Genomic DNA, 20,115 nt, shown 5'->3' with positions numbered 1-20,115 from the left:
TTATTTACGACTAGCTGAAAGCAACTTGAACGTTATATGCAAGAAGACATGATTTGGCTAGATATGGAAAGCAAGTCTAGCCCGACAGTAGGAAGTGTTTCTGGGTTGTGGTTTTTAGCGCAAAATTCAAATTATTATGATCATGACTTCAAAAATTTCCACTTTAGACTTTCTTTTTAATTTAACTGTGAATTACTTAAAAAAAAACAATAGCATTAATATTGAAAACCATGCAAAAAACAAACGACTGAGACCTTTATTAACACTGCTTAAAGATAAAAATTGATTATGACAATGGAAGCGTCGTTAATTTCTAAATAACTTGGTGTTTCGCTCATTATTAGCCGCTTGTCATTACAGTTTTCACCAGTCTGTCGTCTTCGCCCGCTTCCTTTTTCCTTGGCTTTTCGCAACTGGCACTTTTTTGCCACTAATGCACTGGTTGCCCCGAATAACACTCCTTTAAAGTTGAGGCCACAAATTTATATTTTTAGTTTCACTCATTGTCTTCAAGCCTTTTTCAATAATCAGTTCTTTCACTGCTAACTCATTCTTTTTAGCTGAATTTTAATGAAAACTGCGATTTTCAGAAAAGCGTTACATTTGAAAATATTCATTGGTAGACACTTATTTCAAAAATCCTTTTTTTAGATTCCGGCTACTATGGGCCATATTTAAGGTGTAACCATGAAATATAGCCAAGAACGTGACACAGCTTTGTGCTCCGACAAGTTGCTAGTAGATGCCGTGGACTTTTTTCTGGTCCTATTGATTTCATTATTTCTTTTCCTAAGTATAACATTTCAGACATTCTTGAGGATTTCTTTCATTATAGCATTATCCTTTTTCAAAAATTAATTGTTAAGGACAAAAAAGCTGTCTTCAAATTTCATTATTAAACCCTAATTTTTTATTTGTCAGCAAATTGGGTAAAGGTGTAACATATTACTATTCAGGTAAATATTCAAATGAATCTTTAGTCTTTTGTATTACATAGGTGTTGGAACTACTTTTCACCTAAATAAATTTTATACAAATTTAATTTAAAACTCATCTGCCTAGAATTGAACCACAATTTTTTCAAGGAAAATGCTAAAGCGGCATTTTCAATGAAACCCTTAAAAGAAGATATTTTCAAAGAAAGATGGAGAAGGGGCATCCTCCCTCCCCAATTCACGCAGCTGACATAGAATACCCAGTCCTTTGTCAACCAAAAGTTTTAGGTGTATTTTAATTTCATCAAAATGTCAGATAGTCTATTTTGAAATCAGTTCGCCAGTAAGAAGTGGGTCAAAAATTAGCATAAAAACATTTAAATCCAAAATCTCCACTAGGAGTTTTTAAACAGAATTCTTAAAATTATGCAAATTACATCTTTAATTGCATCCTGTGAAAGCGTATAATTATAAGATAGACGACAGACCTATCTGCAGGGATTTTGCCAGCAAAATTGCATTATCTGGGTTTGGGATTTCGTGCTAAATTTGGATTCAATCGGAAATCCTGCAGAGACCTGGAATTCGTTAAAATTTAACACCCTTAAAAATCTTACGTGCTGGTAAAAAAAAAAAAAAGTATAAACCCTTACATCTTCTGTACTGGTAACAATTACATGAGTAACATCATCAGTCAGTTGAAAACAGCTACGACCACCATGATATGCAATCATTGCCCAAAGATTTCTCACGTCTTCTATCGGAGAATTAAGGAGGCAAAATTTAAATTTTGAAAAGAGTCCTTGCTCATGTCGGAACACTTCAACCCTGAAAGAAAAAAATTAAACGATAAGAAACTAGAATTGTAAAGACTCATTCATGAGAATTTACTAATGCCAAGATTTAGCTAACACTAAGTTACTTTTTTATTCATTGCCCTCAAAATCGAGGAGTATATAAAATAATGAAGCTGCAAAAAACATAATAAAAACTTCGACAAATGAAACAAAGCAGTGATTTACAATAGACACCATAACATAACTGAAAAAATAAAAATTATTTAGGTTCTGGAAAAAAAAAAGAAAAAGTTAAGGATAGAGAGAACTTCAGACCTACGATAAAAATAAATACTTTTATGCATAGCTAATCCCAGCGGTTCTTTAATTTCAAATCTCAAAACTAATTCAGTGCTACTAAAACAAATTGGAAAACCAAGTAAAATGTTTTAACATTTGAAATACCAAAGCTGCAATCGCGAATTTTAAAGTCAGGAAGAAAAGGGGCAGGGTAACTGTATTAAAAAGAGAACCAATCAGATGTGAGCCAGTCAGAACTTTAATAGGATTTTCTGATTGGTTGAAAAATTCTGAATGGCTCAATTAAGCCCAAATTAAATATCAGTTTAAGCAAAATCCAAATACGAATGGGCCTTAAATTAAATGACGAGACCGTTGAAAAACAAGTTGATTAATCAACTTGGGTTGCGTTCGACAAGCCAGAGGATTTAGGGACACTACTTATTCAAATACCTATCCTAACCATTCCAGCTGGGAGGATTGAGCTGGATGAACCATAGTTAATAATAATAAAATATTTTCAAGACAAGCAGAAATAAAGTCACTTAGTAGTTCAAAAAGATTAAATGGCTATTAATGAATAAATCAAACCCAAAATAACCTGAATAATAACATCAAATATAAAGATAAGATATACTGCTGTAGACCAATTTATGAATCTTAAAACACAACATAAATTAAGATGAATAATCATGTCATACTGAAATGAACACAAATGACTTCCTAGGCCTTTTAAAGGCTAAAGCGTGATTTGCACTTTACTGGAAACGATCTATATTCCGAGCCGAATGTTTTTTATTTGTCCAAAGATCAACTTCAGTGTATGTTTAATGCATTCAGATGGTAAATGTAATACCGTACCAGAAAATAAATTGAAAATAATGTCAAAAAGTCAATTTCTTGGCAAAATTTTTTTTAGATCAATTAAACGTAAATTTGCATTATGATTAGCCATTGTAAGTTTTGAGATTATTTCTCCAACCAAACTGGAGGTCCCAGGGAATTCTTGCTGTCTGGTTCTAAGCCGGCTTAAGCGCTTCGATGTAGACTTGAGAAGATGTGTTGGTCCCCGTCCTGCACTGGTGTCAGGAATCTGGCAAGAAACTTGTAAAAATTTCAGGTAGCTGAAAATATTCTATGGGAATGTTCGAAAACAGGAAAATACATCGAAAAATGGTCTTCGGCTCATGATAGTACCGATTGTGTTCTAAAAGCAATATCCTTCATAGAGTACAATTGTGAAAAAAAGCTGGACATTTTCTAAGATTTCTAAGCAATTGGAGGAAATAGAGCAAAATCCTAGCAAACATTTTGTAGCATCTTCAAAAAGCCGGCATGATATTGAAAGCGGTATCTTCCGCCAATGAATACTTGAGTACTTTTTAAATATAAATTTTCAATTTTAACATGAAATTTTCGAGTTCCATCAGTTTACTTAATCACGGCCTTAAGAGTTTCAGAAACTCATATTCCAGGGGTAGGAAGCATGAAATTAGGTGACATAGAATTTGTTTACTCAGGCAGGAAGGATGGGGTACATAGGCAGGGAGTAGGACTCATGATGAATAAGGAAACTTCTAAGTCTTGTTTAGGGTGGGAAGGTATTAATAATAGAATACTAATTGCTCATTTTATGACAAAAAAGTTCAAAGTATCAGTTATAGTAGTATATGCCCCTGTCGAATCAACTGATGGAGATACTAGTGACTCAGATGAATTTAATTACAGTTACAGAAGCAAATAGACAGGGTGCCTATAGACAGGGAGATTTTAACGCCCAGGTCGGTAGAAATAGGGATAGATGGCATCCTAGCCTAGGTAAATTTGTTGACGGAACAGTATCAGCTACAGACTTTTGGAATTTTGTAGGTATGACAACCTAGTTATAGCCAATACGGTGTTTGGTCACAAAATGGCCAATAAGGTGACATGGTATTCACGTGATGGTAAGGTAGCAAACAAGATACTAGGGTATATAGGAGTGCTGTTATTGATGTTAAAAGTAAAAATCAGCATCTAGTAGTGTCTAAAGTTAATTTAAAGCTGAAATTTCGTAAGGGTAACTACCTCCCAGGAAGTTATGATATTGGTAGACTCCGGGATGCAAATTTGAGAGCAACTTACCAGGAACAGCTGAATACCAAACTTGAGAGTTTAGAATTTGACAATGTGGAAGATGGATGGAATAATTTTAGAAAAAACAAATTGTGAAGCTGCTGATTGTGTTTTAGGGGATGAAAGTTAAGACAACAGCTAGGAATATTAGTGAAAAAGTTTTATGTTTAATAGAGAGTAGAAGAGGTTTGTACAAGAATTATCTGAGTGAGAGATAACATGAAAACAAAAGGAATGTAAAGAAAGAGGAAAAAGCATTAAAATATGAACTAAGAAGATGTGAGGTGGAGGTCAGCTAGACGGCATAATAGTAAAATATTATACTGGCATGTTAATAAATTGAGAGAAAGTAGTCTATCCGGACGAGTCCCAGTTAAAAAGATTACTGGAATGCACCAACGAAAGTAGATGGATTGTTCAATATATATATATATATATATATATTGCATATGAACATATCAACAATATATATATGAACAATTAAGTATTTAAAATACATTGTGTTTTCAATAAAAAGCAAATTAGTCGCTGGTCTTTAATAGATTTAAGGGACGGCAGCACTACCAAGGCACCAATTAGGGGGTGGGGGACAATTTTTCTCTCTAGACATGACTCGTGTTTGTAATAATCAAATGTTCGTTTTGTGCCTTCAATTCCTAATAATATTTGTATTACATAATTTCAGGTGTATGGGGAAGAGGAGCATTATTCACACACATGTATATACATATATCAAGATCATGATCCACCATTTTATTAAAATAGTCTTTATAAGTAACTTTTAAATAAATGCTTGTTTAAATAAATGTATTTCAAGGACATTAATGGAAACAATTCATTTTCTGAATAAAAGAAAATCACCCATGTTCATTTCCTTAATTTTTTTTGGTCCTAATTGACGTTCCCTGGAATTTTGACAAATGTATGTATATGGCCTGAAATTTTAAGATAGACCAGCATAAGAAATAAATTTTGAACTCCAAAAATTGATTCAATACAATCACATTTTCCTTCCAAATATGGTTGTCCTCATTAAGGTTCCCTTGGTCAAGTCTATTCACCCTGAAAGTTTAATGTTGAACCAAGAAAAAGAAAATGCTCGGTCATCTTTCAATTTAATGAATCAATAAAACTCAAATTTTGAAAATATTTATTTCAATCTTCTGTTCGTTTGGCCAGTATACAAGCCCAGCAAGTTGCTAGCCAATCAGAGAAAAAAATATGGGCCTATCTTTGGCGTGACATAAGGACCATCGGTCTAATGCTATGCAAATTTATTCCATTATGAGAAAACAAAAATTTCTTGCCTAGTCTTAGGGGTCGAATATCAGCAAAACTAATCTTAGAAGTACTTCCGTGTCTATTTAGGTTAACCTGACCCTGTCTAGATGTCCTGTGAGTTACAAGACTGACAAAGACAGACAAATCTGATTCTGTCAAATAGACAAACCAGTATTTCTTGTGGAAACCAATATTTAAAGACAAAAATGTTTTGGCGTTTTAATCCGTTCCCGAAAAAGAATATTTGAAGCCCCCCTCAAACACTTCATGAAAGTTTTAAGTCCAAAGTATTGTATTCGTCAATACACTACTTTGATAGCCTGGGTGCATGTAATGTCTTTTTGATTTATCTCACAACTTCAAAATCAATAAATTTGCAGTTCCATTGGGCCTAAGAGTGCCAAAATGTTAGGGAGTTCAAATATATAAATTTATTCCCAGTCCATCTTCTTAGTCTAACCACAAAATGCGAAGTCCCCTTGCCTTCTCTTCCCTCAACACTCTGAAAGTTGCAGTTTAATCCATACAATTCATTCCTAAGACATTGCAAATACACCGTTTGGATAACCTAAATACAGTTTGTTAATGCACCTCCGCCCCCTCTCCAAGTCAAAATTCTAGGATCAGTTATCCCTCAAAAGACCAATGAGAATTTCAATTTACTTCCCCAACCCCTTCATGGGATAATAGAGATACGCTAAGCTCATAACCTGGGTACACTACACACAGCATCTTTTGCCTACATTGTGTACTTCACTGGGCATAGATTTTTACTGCCACAGATACTTATGGTTTCAAAAATTTCAAACACAAAGAAGACCAAAATCTTCGGATCTTTCTCCTCTACCCTACCCCCCCCCCCGCCAAGAACTCAAGATTCAATGTCTCACTAGCGTACCTCAATACTCCCTGACAGTTTAAATTGACCTCCTACGCTGTTCCAAGGATATTTCATACACACTGCTTTGATAACCTTTCAACATTGTGTTATTTAATTCACCTTGACACAAAGCCATGAATAAATTATAGGTCCTATAGGATCTAAATCACTTGGACCCTATAATGTTAATTTTTTTAAGTTAATAAAAAAGTTTTAGTCCTCCCTCTTTCACCCTACCCCCAAGTCAAATCTGGGATCCACTTGCACTCCCTTAAGCTTTCACCGTGATTGCCCAAATCCATCCAAATATATAAAAGAGACTATTTTCATTATATGGTGCCATATAGGGTCTTTTGATGTACATTGTTACTTAGCTACAAAAAATATTCTAATTCACATAAATAATTACAATTTGGTTGATTTGTTTGGCTTTTATTAATTCGGTTTAAAAGGAGGGGAGAGAATCAACATACCACACTTAAAAAGTTTATGAGGATTAGTATCATTACCAAATAATAGAGATGTTTTCGAAAGATCTGGGCCACATTGCACAGTATTATTATCATGCATGTATATATTTTTTTTCTCCTTAAAATTTATTTTCATCCCTGGAGAACTGCCGACAATCTGCAAAGAGGATTAAAAATATACCCTCCAACTCTGAAGAAATGATAGTATTTAGTAAGAACATCAAGGTGAATGAAAAGTAGCAGTGAAATTAAAACCCAGTTCATCACTGAGTGTTTGCAGCGAATACTTATTCCCTATTGAGCAACAATATAATATTACCTCAATGCAAGAGTAGAAAACCAAGAGATAACCAAGCAGTGACCTGAAAGTTTTCTTTGAAGGATTTTTTTTTCTTACTTTCTGTCAGTTCGTGATGGAGTAGTACTCAGACTTACTGCAATAATTAGAGATTGCAAAAGCTGAAGTTTATTCAAAACTCAAGTTCCTACAGAAATTACAATTTATAATAGGAAAAATACAAATTGCTTTTTACTTCTAAATAAAAAGTGTGAGAACACCAGAAATAACATTTTTTCCCAAAAACACTGGTCAGATTGATTAACAAAATACAATTTCATCTCCACTGTTATTATTAGACAAACTAAAAAATACCTGGATCATTATTCCCCAAGAGCCCAAAATAAAATCTAAAAAAAGCGCAAATCAATATTTTTTCTTTTTATTCATCTTTTTAGCTTACAGGCTATTGGATGAATAAATAAATAAATACAGAAATTATTTTGAAATTCACTCATCAAAAGTTTAAATTTTCTGAATAATCTAAAAAGACATCAAAATTGAATTGCTATACATACGGTAGTAATTTTTGGGAGTAGACTGAGTGCAAAACCCATTTGGGAGTGACGACTGGCTTATTATAGAGATCCAAGGTTTCTTCTATATCTGTAGGATCAGGATTTTCTCCTGCGATCAGATGGGTCATAAGCCCACTAATAGAGCTCGGTTTTTTAGCTCCTCCATCTATCAAAGCCTTCTCAATCTGAAAACACAGAAGTAAACATTATCCATTGCTCAGGATATTGCAGATTTTCTGCATAAAATTTTGAACAATGATAAACAAAATCATACTAGGTCTATCTTCAATTAAATAAAAAAAACTAGTTTTTTTAACTGAAAGTAAGGAGCGACATTAAAACTTAAAACGAACAGAAATTACTCCGTATATGAAATGGGTTGTCCCCTCCGCAGTCCCTCGCTCTTTACGCTAAAGTTTTTAATTGTTTTAAAAAGTAGAATTGTGGCAAAGAGTCAAACTTTAGCGCAAAGAGCGAGGGACTGCGGAGGGGACAACCCATTTCATACACGGAGTAATTTCTGTTCGTTTTAAGATTTAATGTCGCTCCTTACTTTCAGTTAAAAAAACTAGTTTTTTTTATTTAATTTCTGAACGTTTTCTAATTAATGCATGTTTGATTTTGGCTCTCCGCACATGAATTATTGAAATGAAATTAGTATATTAATTTTTTTTGGCTAAAACGTCTGTACACTTCCCAATAACCATTACTATATGTAAACACTGGTCAAAGTTTGTAACTTGCAGCCCCTCCCCCAGGAATTGTGGGGGAGTAAGTCATTCCCAAAGACATAGTTCTTATGGTTTTCGACTATACGGAACAAAATGGCTATCTTAAAATTATAATCTGTTGACTTTTGGAAAAAAATTAGCGTGGGAGGGGGCCTATTTGCCCTCCAATTTTTTTATCACTTAAAAGGGCACTAGAACTTTTCATTTCCGTAAGAATGAGCCCTCTTGCGACACTCTAAGACCACCTGGTCGATACGATGACCCCTGGGGAAAAGAAAAAAACAACAACAAACAAACAAATAAACACGCACCCGTGATTTGTTTTCTGGCAAAAAATATGAAATTCCACATTTTTTTAGATAGGAGCTTGAAATTTTTGCTATAGAGTTCTCTGATATGCCGAATGCGATAGTGTGATTTTTGTTAAGATTCTATGACTTTTAGGGGATGTTTCCCCCTTTTTTCCAAAATAGGGCAAATTTTCTCAGGCTCGTAACTTTTGATGACAAAGACTAAATTAATTGGAACTTATATATTTAGAATCAACGTGAAAATTCGATTCTTTTGATGTATCTTTTAGCATCAAAATTCCGTTTTTTAGAGTTCCGTTTACTATTGAGCCGGGTCGCCCCTTACTACAGTTCTTTACCACGAACTGTTTGAAAAGAAAATAATTCGGTATTTCGGGGCTTCTGACATTATTACTCCTTTGCGGAAGTTAGGCTCAAAATTGAAAAAGGATTATATTTTTTCTCTGGGCCCCTTCCACCTCTTAGTTCGTTTATTTTCCCGTTAGTTTTCACCTGTTTTCGCTATATAGTTGTGTTATCTCTTAGCAGTTCTTTCGTTAGTTGAGTTATGGTTGTGGTATATATGTTTTATCGCTCGTATAGTTGTGTTATTTTCAAATTATACTCCATAATAGAGAGGCTCCGAACACCCAGCATTGTATATTAAGCTCTGAATTTGACGTTTTTTTCTAACGTGACCAGATTCGTCCTGCGCCCTTTTCATTGAATTTTTTCCCCCATGGCATATTTCTCCAAGGAAAGATCCTCCCACATAGCCCTCTCCCTCAACCCTACCCCCAAAACCAAAAAAATCCCCCTGAAAACGTCTGTACACTTCCCAATAACCATTATTATATGTAAAAACTGGTTGAAGTTTGTAACTTGCAGCCCCTCCCCCAGGAACTGTGGGGGAGTAAGTCACCCCCAAATACATATTTATTATGATTTTCAACTATTCTGAACAAAATGGCTATCTCAAAATTTTGATCCGTTGACTTTGGGAAAAAAACGAGCGTGGGAGGGGGCCTAGATGCCCTCCAATTTTTTTGGTCACTTAAAAAGGGCACTAGAACTTTTCATTTCCGTTAGAATGAGGCCTCTTGCGACATTCTAGGACCACTTGGTCGATACGATGACCCCTGGAAAAAAAAAAAAAAAAAAAAAAAAAAAATAAACACGCACCCGTGATTTGTCTTCTGGCAAAAAATGCAAAATTCCACATTTTTGTAGATAGGAGCTTGAAACTTCTACAGTAGGGTTCTCTGATACGCTGAATCTGATGGTGTCATTTTCGTTAAGATCCTACGACTTTTAGGGGGTGTTTCCCCCTATTTTCCTAAATAAGGCAAATATTCCCAGGCTCGTAACTTTTGATGGGTAAGACTAAACTTGATGAAACTTATATATTTAAAATCAGCATTAAAATGCGATTCTTTTGATGTAGCTATTGATATCAAAATTCAATTTTTTAGAGTTTTGGTTACTATTGAGCCGGATCGCTCCTTACTACAGTTCGTTACCACGAACTGTTTGATAATCTATAAAAATTGGATTCCAAAATCATTCTTAAGAATTAATCAAGTACAGATACAGGAGATGCTTTTAGCCCCCCCCCCCAAAAAAAATATTTAAAGTTTACAATATTCTAAACTATTCTCCTGTATTTCTCCTCAAATTCACCTTGTTTCTTACTATTTTTCAAATTTGAGGCCCTCCCTTGAAATAAATCTATGTGAATATGCTTATCCAAACACATTTATAAGCACAGGTTATAGATAAAATTGACTTTAACAATGGAAACATGGTGAATTTTCAAATAACTTGCTTTTTTTCTTGTTATTCACATTAGGCAGTATAATTTTGGCTCATCAGTCTTATAAACCAGCTTTGTTTTTCACAGTTTTTTACAACTGGCACTTTTGTGCTGCTAAGACATGACTTGCTGCAAATAGCTGCCCATTAATAACTTGAAAGTCCCAAAATAACTTGAAGTCACAGATTAAAATTTTTAGTTGCACTCACTGTTTTCAAACCATTTTTAACAATAATTACTTTCACTGTGCAACCTTTTTTTTGTGTACCCCTGTGACAGCATAATGGATAAAGTCGCCAATGCAGACTCTAGGTACATTGGCTCTAACCTGCCTGTTGTGAGGCCTACTCCATCAAAAAGTGGTGATCCTTGAGGTAAAACAAAAACAAATAAATTCTACACATACAATAACACAATTTTCCTTATTATTCAAGGTGAAGTGACTGTAAACTCTAGTTAATGGCTTTTGAAAAGGGTAATTAAAATCTTGCACTTTTCCATTTTATTTTTATTAGTACTATAAAAAAACAAATACAACAATAAAGAACAAAAACTGAAAGAGTAAAAACAGAAAAAAAGAAAACATATACATCAGATATTGTAGCCCCAAAAGCTAAGCTTGTAGGGGGCCCAATCAATACAGCAACAATTTCAAATGCACAAAAAAACTAATATGAAATAAAGCTATACATCAATACATAACAAAAATTGGCAAAACTTACACACAAAGAAAGAAAAAGAAACTCAGGGAAAGAACAAAATACAGAAATCTCATTACAGTCTAAGAAACCCACAAGCAGAATTAAACAGTATCAGAAAAGACCTCTCACACAAAGCTTAGTAGGTAGATAAATTGATAAAGGTTGGGAAAACGAAATCCAACTCTACAATATTACTAAAATTTGATTTCATTTTTGAGCAGCATCAAGGCTCTTATTCAAAATTGTCTAAACTTTTGATTGAACATTAGTGTTCAATCGAATATGAAGGGGAATTACTACTTTCAAAATAGTTACCTGTGAAATATTTATACCATTATAATTTCTTTAAAACTCCATTTTTTAAACTTTGGCCACTATCAGCATTGTTAAGATGCAATCATTAAACATAGCCAAAAAACTGCCACAGCTTTGTGCTGTGTAGGCCTTATACAACTTTGGTTATCAACATGGTTTTCTCCATATTAAAGAAAGAGACTCAGTCCCTGTAAAAGTGACCAAAGTAACACTTAAGGGCCACATTGGCTCTGGACCCAGTTTGACCACTAGAATTGATTTAGTGTGGTCTACCTCTTTGCCTTCATTTATGGGGTTGAAAACAAAGACACAGTCCCCATCCTTATGACAGAAGAAATTCATAAATGCCCCATCAATTTCAGAATAATCTTTATAGGTAATTTTTTTTTAGTGTGGCCTACCTTTGTTTTCTTATTTCCTATTTATAACAGAAACAAGTTGCAAAATCCCTAGCTATAAGCCAAATTCGTTTGTCAAACTTAGCTTTATTGTGATCTCTCTATTTTCTCCAGCACATTAGAGATAATATCCAGGACTAAGCCCTTGTCCTTATAACAAAAATAACTGCAGCAGTCACTATTGGCTACCAATCAGCTTTGGTTATCAAATTTAATTCAGTTCAAATTTAACTTTTAATAGACTTAAGTCCATTTAGAGGAGCAGCAAATTTTCTCTACAACTAAAGAAATGTCTGCTCAATAGCCACGTGCCCTCCACACTCCTCTAGGCATTTCAAAATGTGTGCCTGAGATGCATTTTAAGTACAAGCTGGCAACAGAGTCAGTAATGCTGAAATCCATAGTAGAATAGGCCAGTCTCTCATAAGGCTACTATTGTTCTAGCAAAGAAGAGGTGGATGTATTTAGGATATGTTAGTCATATGAAAAAGCCACCTTTCTTGGGTGGCCTATGATTGGAATGAAAGACAGAAAAAAAGGTTGTTCAAAAAACACCTTGCAGCAAACTTATTACCAAGATCTGAGAATGGCTGAGACCTTGTTAGTACCTGAATGGAAAGACACCCCCACTTTAGGAAAAGTGGAAATGCTTCACTGTTGCCTGTTGCACCACCAATGGCACCTGACGAACTGAAATAAGGTTGTTTTACATGTTTCTTCTTGGTACATTAGAGCTGAAAACAAAGACTCAGTCTTTGTCTTAACAACTTTTGGACATTATTGGATACAAACCAAGTTTGGGTGTCAAGTTTGCTAGCTATTTTATTTGTTAGATTAGGGTTGACAACAATGGCTCAACCATCATCCTAATGATGGAAAAACACAAGAAAACGCTTTGGCTCTTTCTTAGGTAGAACCTAGTAATGAGAAAACAGAATGTTTTTGAAGCTAAAAACTTTACCAATGTAGCTCATACAACTAAAAAAAGTTAGTTGTTTCATTTGCAATCAATTTGTAACTCTAAGCTTAATACACTTCATCTTTAAACTTCAACCAAAGCTAAAAGGCTATTGTCAAGAAGAGGAGAATGATTATCTGAATATATTAGTATGGATGACTTTGTATTTTTGTTTTTCAAGAAAGGTCAATTTGACAGTCAAAATAGTCAATGTGAGTTAGAGCAATTCTTATTAAATTGTCACTATTTCTAAAACTTGAAGAATAGTTTCAAAACAATACAATGACCATTTAAGCTGGTTAAATGATTTAGCAAGTTCTACATTTAATTAGATGCTTATGTTTTACTTTGCAAGAAAGGTTAAAGCCAAAGAAGTCAACATTATTGATGCTAGTGTGATTTTTTCTTAGCTTGATCTAGCAAAGAACAAACCATAGGGAAAGATGAAGAAAAATAAGATACTGCCTATTTTTGGTTATATTCATATACTGGCTATATCAGCTGCATGTTAATAGTTTCCCCTGAGAGTTGGTTCTGTCTTTCAGCAATTAAAGATTTTTTCAACTGAAAGTACAGTATAGAGCAACATTAAAACTCAGAAGAACAGAGGTTGTTCCATGCGTGAGGGGGATAACTCCTCCTCAATATCTTGCTTTCCCTCAAAATTTCGTTTTGTATTTTAAAAATCTCCTTACTTTAATTAAACACCTCTTTTCTTTCAGGAATTTAAACTGGTTAAATGATTTAGCAATTTCTTTATTTAATTAGATGCTTATGTTTTATTTTGCAAGAAAGATTAAAGCCAAAGAAGTCAACATTATTGATACTAGTGTGAATTTTTCTTAGCTTGATCTAGTAAAGAACAAACCATAGGGAAACAGATAGTAGTAACTAAAATATGACATCATACCCAATATGAGAGTGTGCATGTAACTGAACCACAAAACTGAATCCCAACTAACTAAACCCTCATGCAACTCAGCCCTATTTAACTGAGAGCCCACGGAACTGAACCACCATGCAACTGACCCACAAGGCAACTGAACTCAATTTTTGAGTATTCTAAAAATATGAGGTAATATCATTGGGTAAAACACATGTTAGAACTTCTACATGTTCATCCTTGTTGGAATTGTTTGTTACTTAAAGTCATAACATAAACACCTGTCAAGATCATTCATGAAAAAGGTTTGTTTTATTTTTGCAAAAAAAGGAAGAACAAATATCACAAACCATTAAATATAATTTATATCTCTTTTTTTTTCGGATGAATCATAATTTTCTGTATGTTAAGTAATAAAAATATGTGTTGAAAATATTTGACCTTTGTGAATCTTGATAACAAATTTTGATCAGATGTCAGATGGAGATTACAGCTAAAACCAATATTTTTACTTTTTATATACTGATTTTGATATTTCTGACCAGTTTTTTTTTGCTCAGATTAACTTTATGTTTTGTCAAAATTCAATAACAAAAATTGTAATTAAAGAATATTTTGTGCAGTGTTTTTTTAAATTTTGAATAAATACAAAAAACTTCCTTAATATGAATGAATATTACAAAACCCCTGACTTGGAATTACTTGGGCTCAAGATAAAGAAAAATAAGATACTGGCTATTTTTGGCTATATTCATATACTACTATATTTTGGCTAAATCAGCAGCATGTTTATAGTTTCCCCTGCCTTTCAGCAATTAAAGATTTTTTTTTCAACCGAAAGTATGGAACAACATTAAAACTCAAAAGAACAGAAATTGTTCCATGCAGGAGGGGGAAAACCTCTCCTCAATAACTTGCTCTTAACATAAAATTTCTCTTTGTATTTTAAAAATCTCCTTACTCTAATTAAACAGCTATTTTCTTTCAGGAAATGTTCTTAAAAAATTGGGGGGAAAAGTTACAATTAGCATAAAAAATGAGGTATTGGGGAGAGAGACCCACTCCTTATATGCAAGACAATTTCTGTTTGTTTTAACTTTGGATGTTGCTCCTTGCTTTTAGATGATTTTTTTTTTAATTAAATTGCTTTCCAAATAATGCTGGAAAATCTGCCTTTTCTCTCCATGAAAAATCCCCCCAAGAAAATTCCTCCTTGGAAAGTTTCTCCCAAGTAAGACCCCTCTTCTTACAGACAATTCCATCTCTGCTGCTCCTGTGAAAAATCCCCTAGATGATTTCAACTCCTTTGATAATTTTCCCTGGACAATTTCCCTAGTATATCTCCAAATGTAAAATTAAATTGACAAAGAGAAAGTAAGAAAAATAAAAAGAATTTAGCATGATAATTCTGGCAAATTCCTCTGTGTATGGTTTCTCTTTGAAAGTTCATCCTGGAAATTTCTCTTCCCATGGACAATCTCACCTAGAAAAACACACTAAAAAAATCCCCCCACAGAAAATTAACCCTCCCCAAAAATGTCTCTGCTTCCCAAAAATAAATATGGTACTTAAAAAAGCTTCTATTACAAATTCAAATTTAAGCACTTTTTGACCTAACCTAACTATAAGTAATTTTGGCACTGAGAAAACATAGTGATATTTTGTCAAAAACTATCAAGAAAACAGCACTGCAAAAACATAGTATTATTCTGTTGGAAACAACTGATAACTCATACTTTAATTGAACATTCATCATTTTTAAGAGCTCAAAAAGTGCTTAAATTTGAATTTCTAATAGAAATGAAACTTATATTCATAAAGAGCATAAAAAAGGCATCAAGTGGTATGTTTACTTTATTGGTAAGTCAATTATATGAACTGTGATATATTTACTATGAACTTCACCCCTATCCCCATGATGTGCAAATATGTACCATGATTTGAATATATTTAGGCATTGGGATAAAGTTCATTTGTAATGTAAATGAATGTTGCAAATGAATGATTCAGGATGCAATTCTGGGTAGATATTTGTACTTTAGCAGGGTGGGGCATATATGCTACTCTTTTAATGTATAGGTTATAAAAAACTCATGAATTTCTCAGAAAAACAAGGAAAAAAGTTAAGATAAAGGTCCTCCCCCTGAAAAACATGCTAACTATAATAATTCTGTATAGCCAAGGCTATTATGGAGTAAGAATTGTTTCCTTAGCATGTTTCCTAATGTGTGATGGGCTCCTAGGCTTATACCAAGTAAATTTGTACATTAAAGGGGGGCAACTGCCCACCCAATAATGTCGAGGGTAAATGTTTAGCTTCATTGCAAGCTGTCTAAACTGGAAACTATGTTGTGAAACAGCATAGTTTCCACTTTAGAGCACTTAAAGATGCTAATTCTAGAAGCACATCCATTTTTTAGCTTTCTAAAATCCATTTTTTTAGCTTTCTAAAATCCCCCTTCAACAAACTAAAAATGCATAAAGTGGGCAGGGTTTTGAAGCCAAGGGATATGTTGGGGTTGTACAATTTGAATGAAATTATATTTTAAATACTAGTTTTAGTCATTACTGGTAATTTTTGTATAGTAGTAAGTCAAAAGATATTAAAAATTTTACACATCCATTAATGCTAATTATCCACTTTCACATTTGAACTAGCCAGTGAACTGGTGAATCAGAGAGATTAGTTAAATATTACATTTGTCTTCTATTGATTTGAAGAAATGCCTTCTGACACAATGGAGATTATACAGTTTTTTAGTTCAAGATTAAATTTGTTTTAAAAGATTCTTTGGCTATGGGAAGGCCTTGGTGAAACAAACTTGGTTGAATAGTGATTCTTGCAAGAAAATATTACCTATTGAGCAAAGCAAATTAGTCCATAAGCCCGGGCAAGGTCTGTATTCTATATTTATTGAGTAATTATTCAACCTGAAAGAGCAAACAAAAAGTAGGTCATAAATGTCAATTAACAATTCAACCAATAAGAATACAGACCTTGCCCTGCTGCCCACAGGGCTCATGGACACATTCACTTTGTTCTATAGGTAATACTTGCAAGCAAGAATCACTATTCAGCCAAATTTGTATCACCAAGGCCTTCCCATAGCCAAAGAATCTTTTAAAACAAATTTAATCTTGAACTTGAAAACTGTTTAATCTCTCTGTTGGAAGAAAAATTCTTCAAATCAACAGAGCACAAACATAATGTTTAACTTATTGCTCTGATTCACTGGTTCATTGGCTAGTTTAAACTTGAAAGTAGAAGTGGATAATTAGCATTAATGGATTCATAAGTATTTTAATTATCTTTTGACTTACTACTATACAGAAATTACCAGTGATGACTGGAATTAGCATTTAAAATATAACTTTCTTTATATTCTATAGCCTCAACATTTCCCTCAGCTTCAAAACCCTGCCCACTTTACACATTTTTAGTTTGCCCCTTGGAGGAGGGTCAACCAGAAATGAATGCGCTGCTAAGATTAGCATTTCTAATTGCTCTAAAATGGAAACTATGCTACTTTGCAGCATAGTTTCCAGTTTAGACAGCTTGTGATGAGGTAAAATTCTAGTTAATTGACTTCTTGCTATCTCAGAAAGGGTTTAGGTTATGAAAATGAATTTTCAGAGATGAATCTACAGACTGAAGTATGTCCCAGGAAGGTATTCTGAAGCAACTACATCCACTGCTTCTCCCTCTAGAGGGCCATGACCTTTGATGACCTTCAAAAATATGTTGTGTTATAAAGTGAAACCTTGCAAAATAGATCTTCTGCTTAATTGAAGTACAAAAAAATTGTTTTATGCTTCATAACTTTGCTCAATTTCCATTTTATAAGGTTTTAAAGATATACAAATACATTTCCTAAATTTTGAAAAAAAAAAACATTGATATGGCTCAAAATTCTACTCACATATCAGGAATTGCATTTTCATAACTAAAGGCAGAGAAAAAGCAACTAGTAACTGAAAATTAAGGTAAAATATTGTTTTGTTAAAATTTCAATAGGTATAGACCTGTCATGTAGGCAAATTTCAGGGCCCTCTAGAGGGAGAAGGAGTGGAGATGGGGTAAAATTCTAGTTAATTGACTTCTTGCTATCTTGGAAAGGGTTTAGGTGAGGAAAATGAAATTCTCAGGGATGGACCTACAGGCTAAAGTATGTCCTGGGAAGGTATTTTAAAGTACCCACCCCCACTCCTTCTCCCTCTAGAGGGCCCTGAAATTTGCATACATGACAGGTCTATACCTATTGAAATTTTGACAAAACAACATTTAACCTTAAATTTCACTTACTGTTTGCTTTTTCTCTGCTGTTAGTTCTGAAAATGTAATTCCTGTTATTTGAGTAGAATTTTGAGCCATATTAATGGTTTTTTTTCAAAATTTAGGAAATGTATTTGCATATCTTTAAAACCTTATAAAATGGAATTGAGCAAAGTTATGAAGCTGAAAAAAATTTTGTTTTACTTCAATTAAGCAGAAGATATAATTTGCAAGGTTTCACTTTTATAAGACACATATTTTTAAAGGTCATCAAAGGTCAGGGCCCTTTAGAGGGAGAAGGAGTGGAGGTAGTTGCTTCAAATACCTTCTCAGGACATACTTTAGTCTATAGATTTATCCCTGAAAGTTTCATTTTCCTAACCTAAACTCTTTCTGAGATAACAAGAAGTCAATTAACTAGAATTTTACCAAGATGGGTACTTTAAAATACCTTCCCAGGACATGCTTTAGCCTATAGACCCATCCCGAAGAGTTTTATTTTCTTAACCTTAACCCTTTCTGAGATAGCAAAAAGTCAATTAGGCTACCTAGGATTTTACCTGTGATGAAACTAGGCTAAACAATTACCATCTGCATATGGACCTCTATATTAACTATCTGGATATGGACCTCTATTGTCCCCAGTAACAATGCTGGAGACTTTCCCCTGCTTTTAGGAATAGTATAAGTAGGCTCATTTTAGGATCTTTCTTTTTACATCTTAGAATGTTAGTGTTTCCTTCTCAGTGGGGTTTACCATAACCTAAAACCCAGTAAGAACATCATGTAGATATGCTCTAAACCAAAAAATTACATTCCTAGGCTCAAATGTAAAAGTTTTATCATTGGGCTAATGGATTCTTTAGAAGTTTTAGACATGCTATATCCAAGAACTATATCTGGCCCTGTTGTGGGGGAAAGATGGGAGATATCTCTATACAATTATGGTAAATATGGTATTAAGATAGGCCTCAGAAAGATTAGTTTAGCCTATGCTTGGAAAGAGTAGGGTAGGCACATTGAATGGTACCCAGGCTACTAGGCCTGCTTTTTTCTTTGCAGACAGAATTTCAAGTAAAAGATCTACCGAACCTTCACATTATCAGAAAACTTACATTAGAGGGAATAGATCCAGTACAGCAGTATTTTACAGAACTGAACATTCTTTGTTTAGGCTATTTGCTAAAGCATGTCCTCAAAATTTTCAAATGTTTCGGCAGTATCATTCGATCTGAATGATCTCGCCATCTAATATTTATTTAAGAAAAATTCAAGTAAGAATTTTAAGAAGAAAAATAGACCAAGATGAAAACAAAAACAATCAACTAGAACAAAAACATGTGATAAGAACGTCAAATGGTTAAAACTTTGAAACCCCAGACTTGGGCAAATCCTCATGTAAAATACGCTTTTCCATCTAATATTTCTTTAAGAAAAATTTAAAGGAATTTCCTTTATAAAAAGTAAAAATATTATCACTATTATTACCTAGTATATTTAAGTGATGTTGTTTGTTCTTAAAATATCGGAAATAAATCAGAACCCGAATTAAATCCACGTTAAAGCCACAAAAATAGAAGCAAACTAAACACAGAATTAGCGAAATTATAATTTATAACTCTCACCGCGTACAATCTTGAAGAAATATTTTGGGTGCATTGCTCCCCCTTCCCTTTTTCCTATCCTACGGTCATGTTATTTATCATAGCATGCCAGATTTCTCCAAAGAAACATTTAAGCGGCTAAAAATATTTTAGCGATATGGAAGTCAAATCAAGTTTGAGAACTTTGTCAAAATAAACTCCGTGACCTTTGCCTTAACAGTCTTCTGGTTGTACTTTCCACAGGTGTTAGGCTGTCATGGCATAGGAAAAAAAACGAAAACAGTGCACTTCTTGTGGATTATACACTTAGTAACGATTTACTAATAGCTGGAATTTTGTTCAATCACAAGACAATTCATAAATACACACGGATGCCACCAGATATTCGAACAAGAAATCAAATCATCGTTCTCACAAGAGAACAATAGAACATACCTGAACATAGAGAACATACCTGAATTTGACAGCGACAAGTTGAAGCATCGGCATACACACAGAGATTTTTGCAAATCTCTGCAAAACAAATTCGAAGCCTTA

At 33.7% G+C, this 20,115-nt stretch overlaps 1 protein-coding gene across 2 annotated transcripts in view; it reads right to left on the bottom strand.

The window, feature by feature from the left end:
* The window catches only part of LOC136041426 (PAX-interacting protein 1-like), a 75,691-nt gene extending 56,484 nt beyond the window's left edge, over positions 1–19,207 (bottom strand). The window contains exons 1-3 of one of the 2 annotated variants that reach the window (XM_065726095.1): positions 19,090–19,207; positions 7,613–7,797; positions 1,589–1,763 (exon numbers count right to left, since the gene is read on the bottom strand). In XM_065726095.1, the coding sequence (XP_065582167.1) occupies positions 1,589–1,763; positions 7,613–7,797; positions 19,090–19,137 (408 nt within the window). In that variant the 5' untranslated portion in view covers positions 19,138–19,207. The remainder of the gene's footprint in view (positions 1–1,588; positions 1,764–7,612; positions 7,798–19,089) is intronic. The other variant, XM_065726094.1, reaches the window with a different exon arrangement.
* Between the last annotated feature and the right edge of the window lie 908 nt (positions 19,208–20,115).

Source organism: Artemia franciscana, unplaced genomic scaffold (assembly GCF_032884065.1).
Source record: "Artemia franciscana unplaced genomic scaffold, ASM3288406v1 PGA_scaffold_218, whole genome shotgun sequence".
Lineage (NCBI taxonomy): Eukaryota > Metazoa > Arthropoda > Branchiopoda > Anostraca > Artemiidae > Artemia > Artemia franciscana.
Note: the sequence above shows the minus strand (reverse complement) of the source record. Positions and strands in the feature narration are given on the sequence as shown.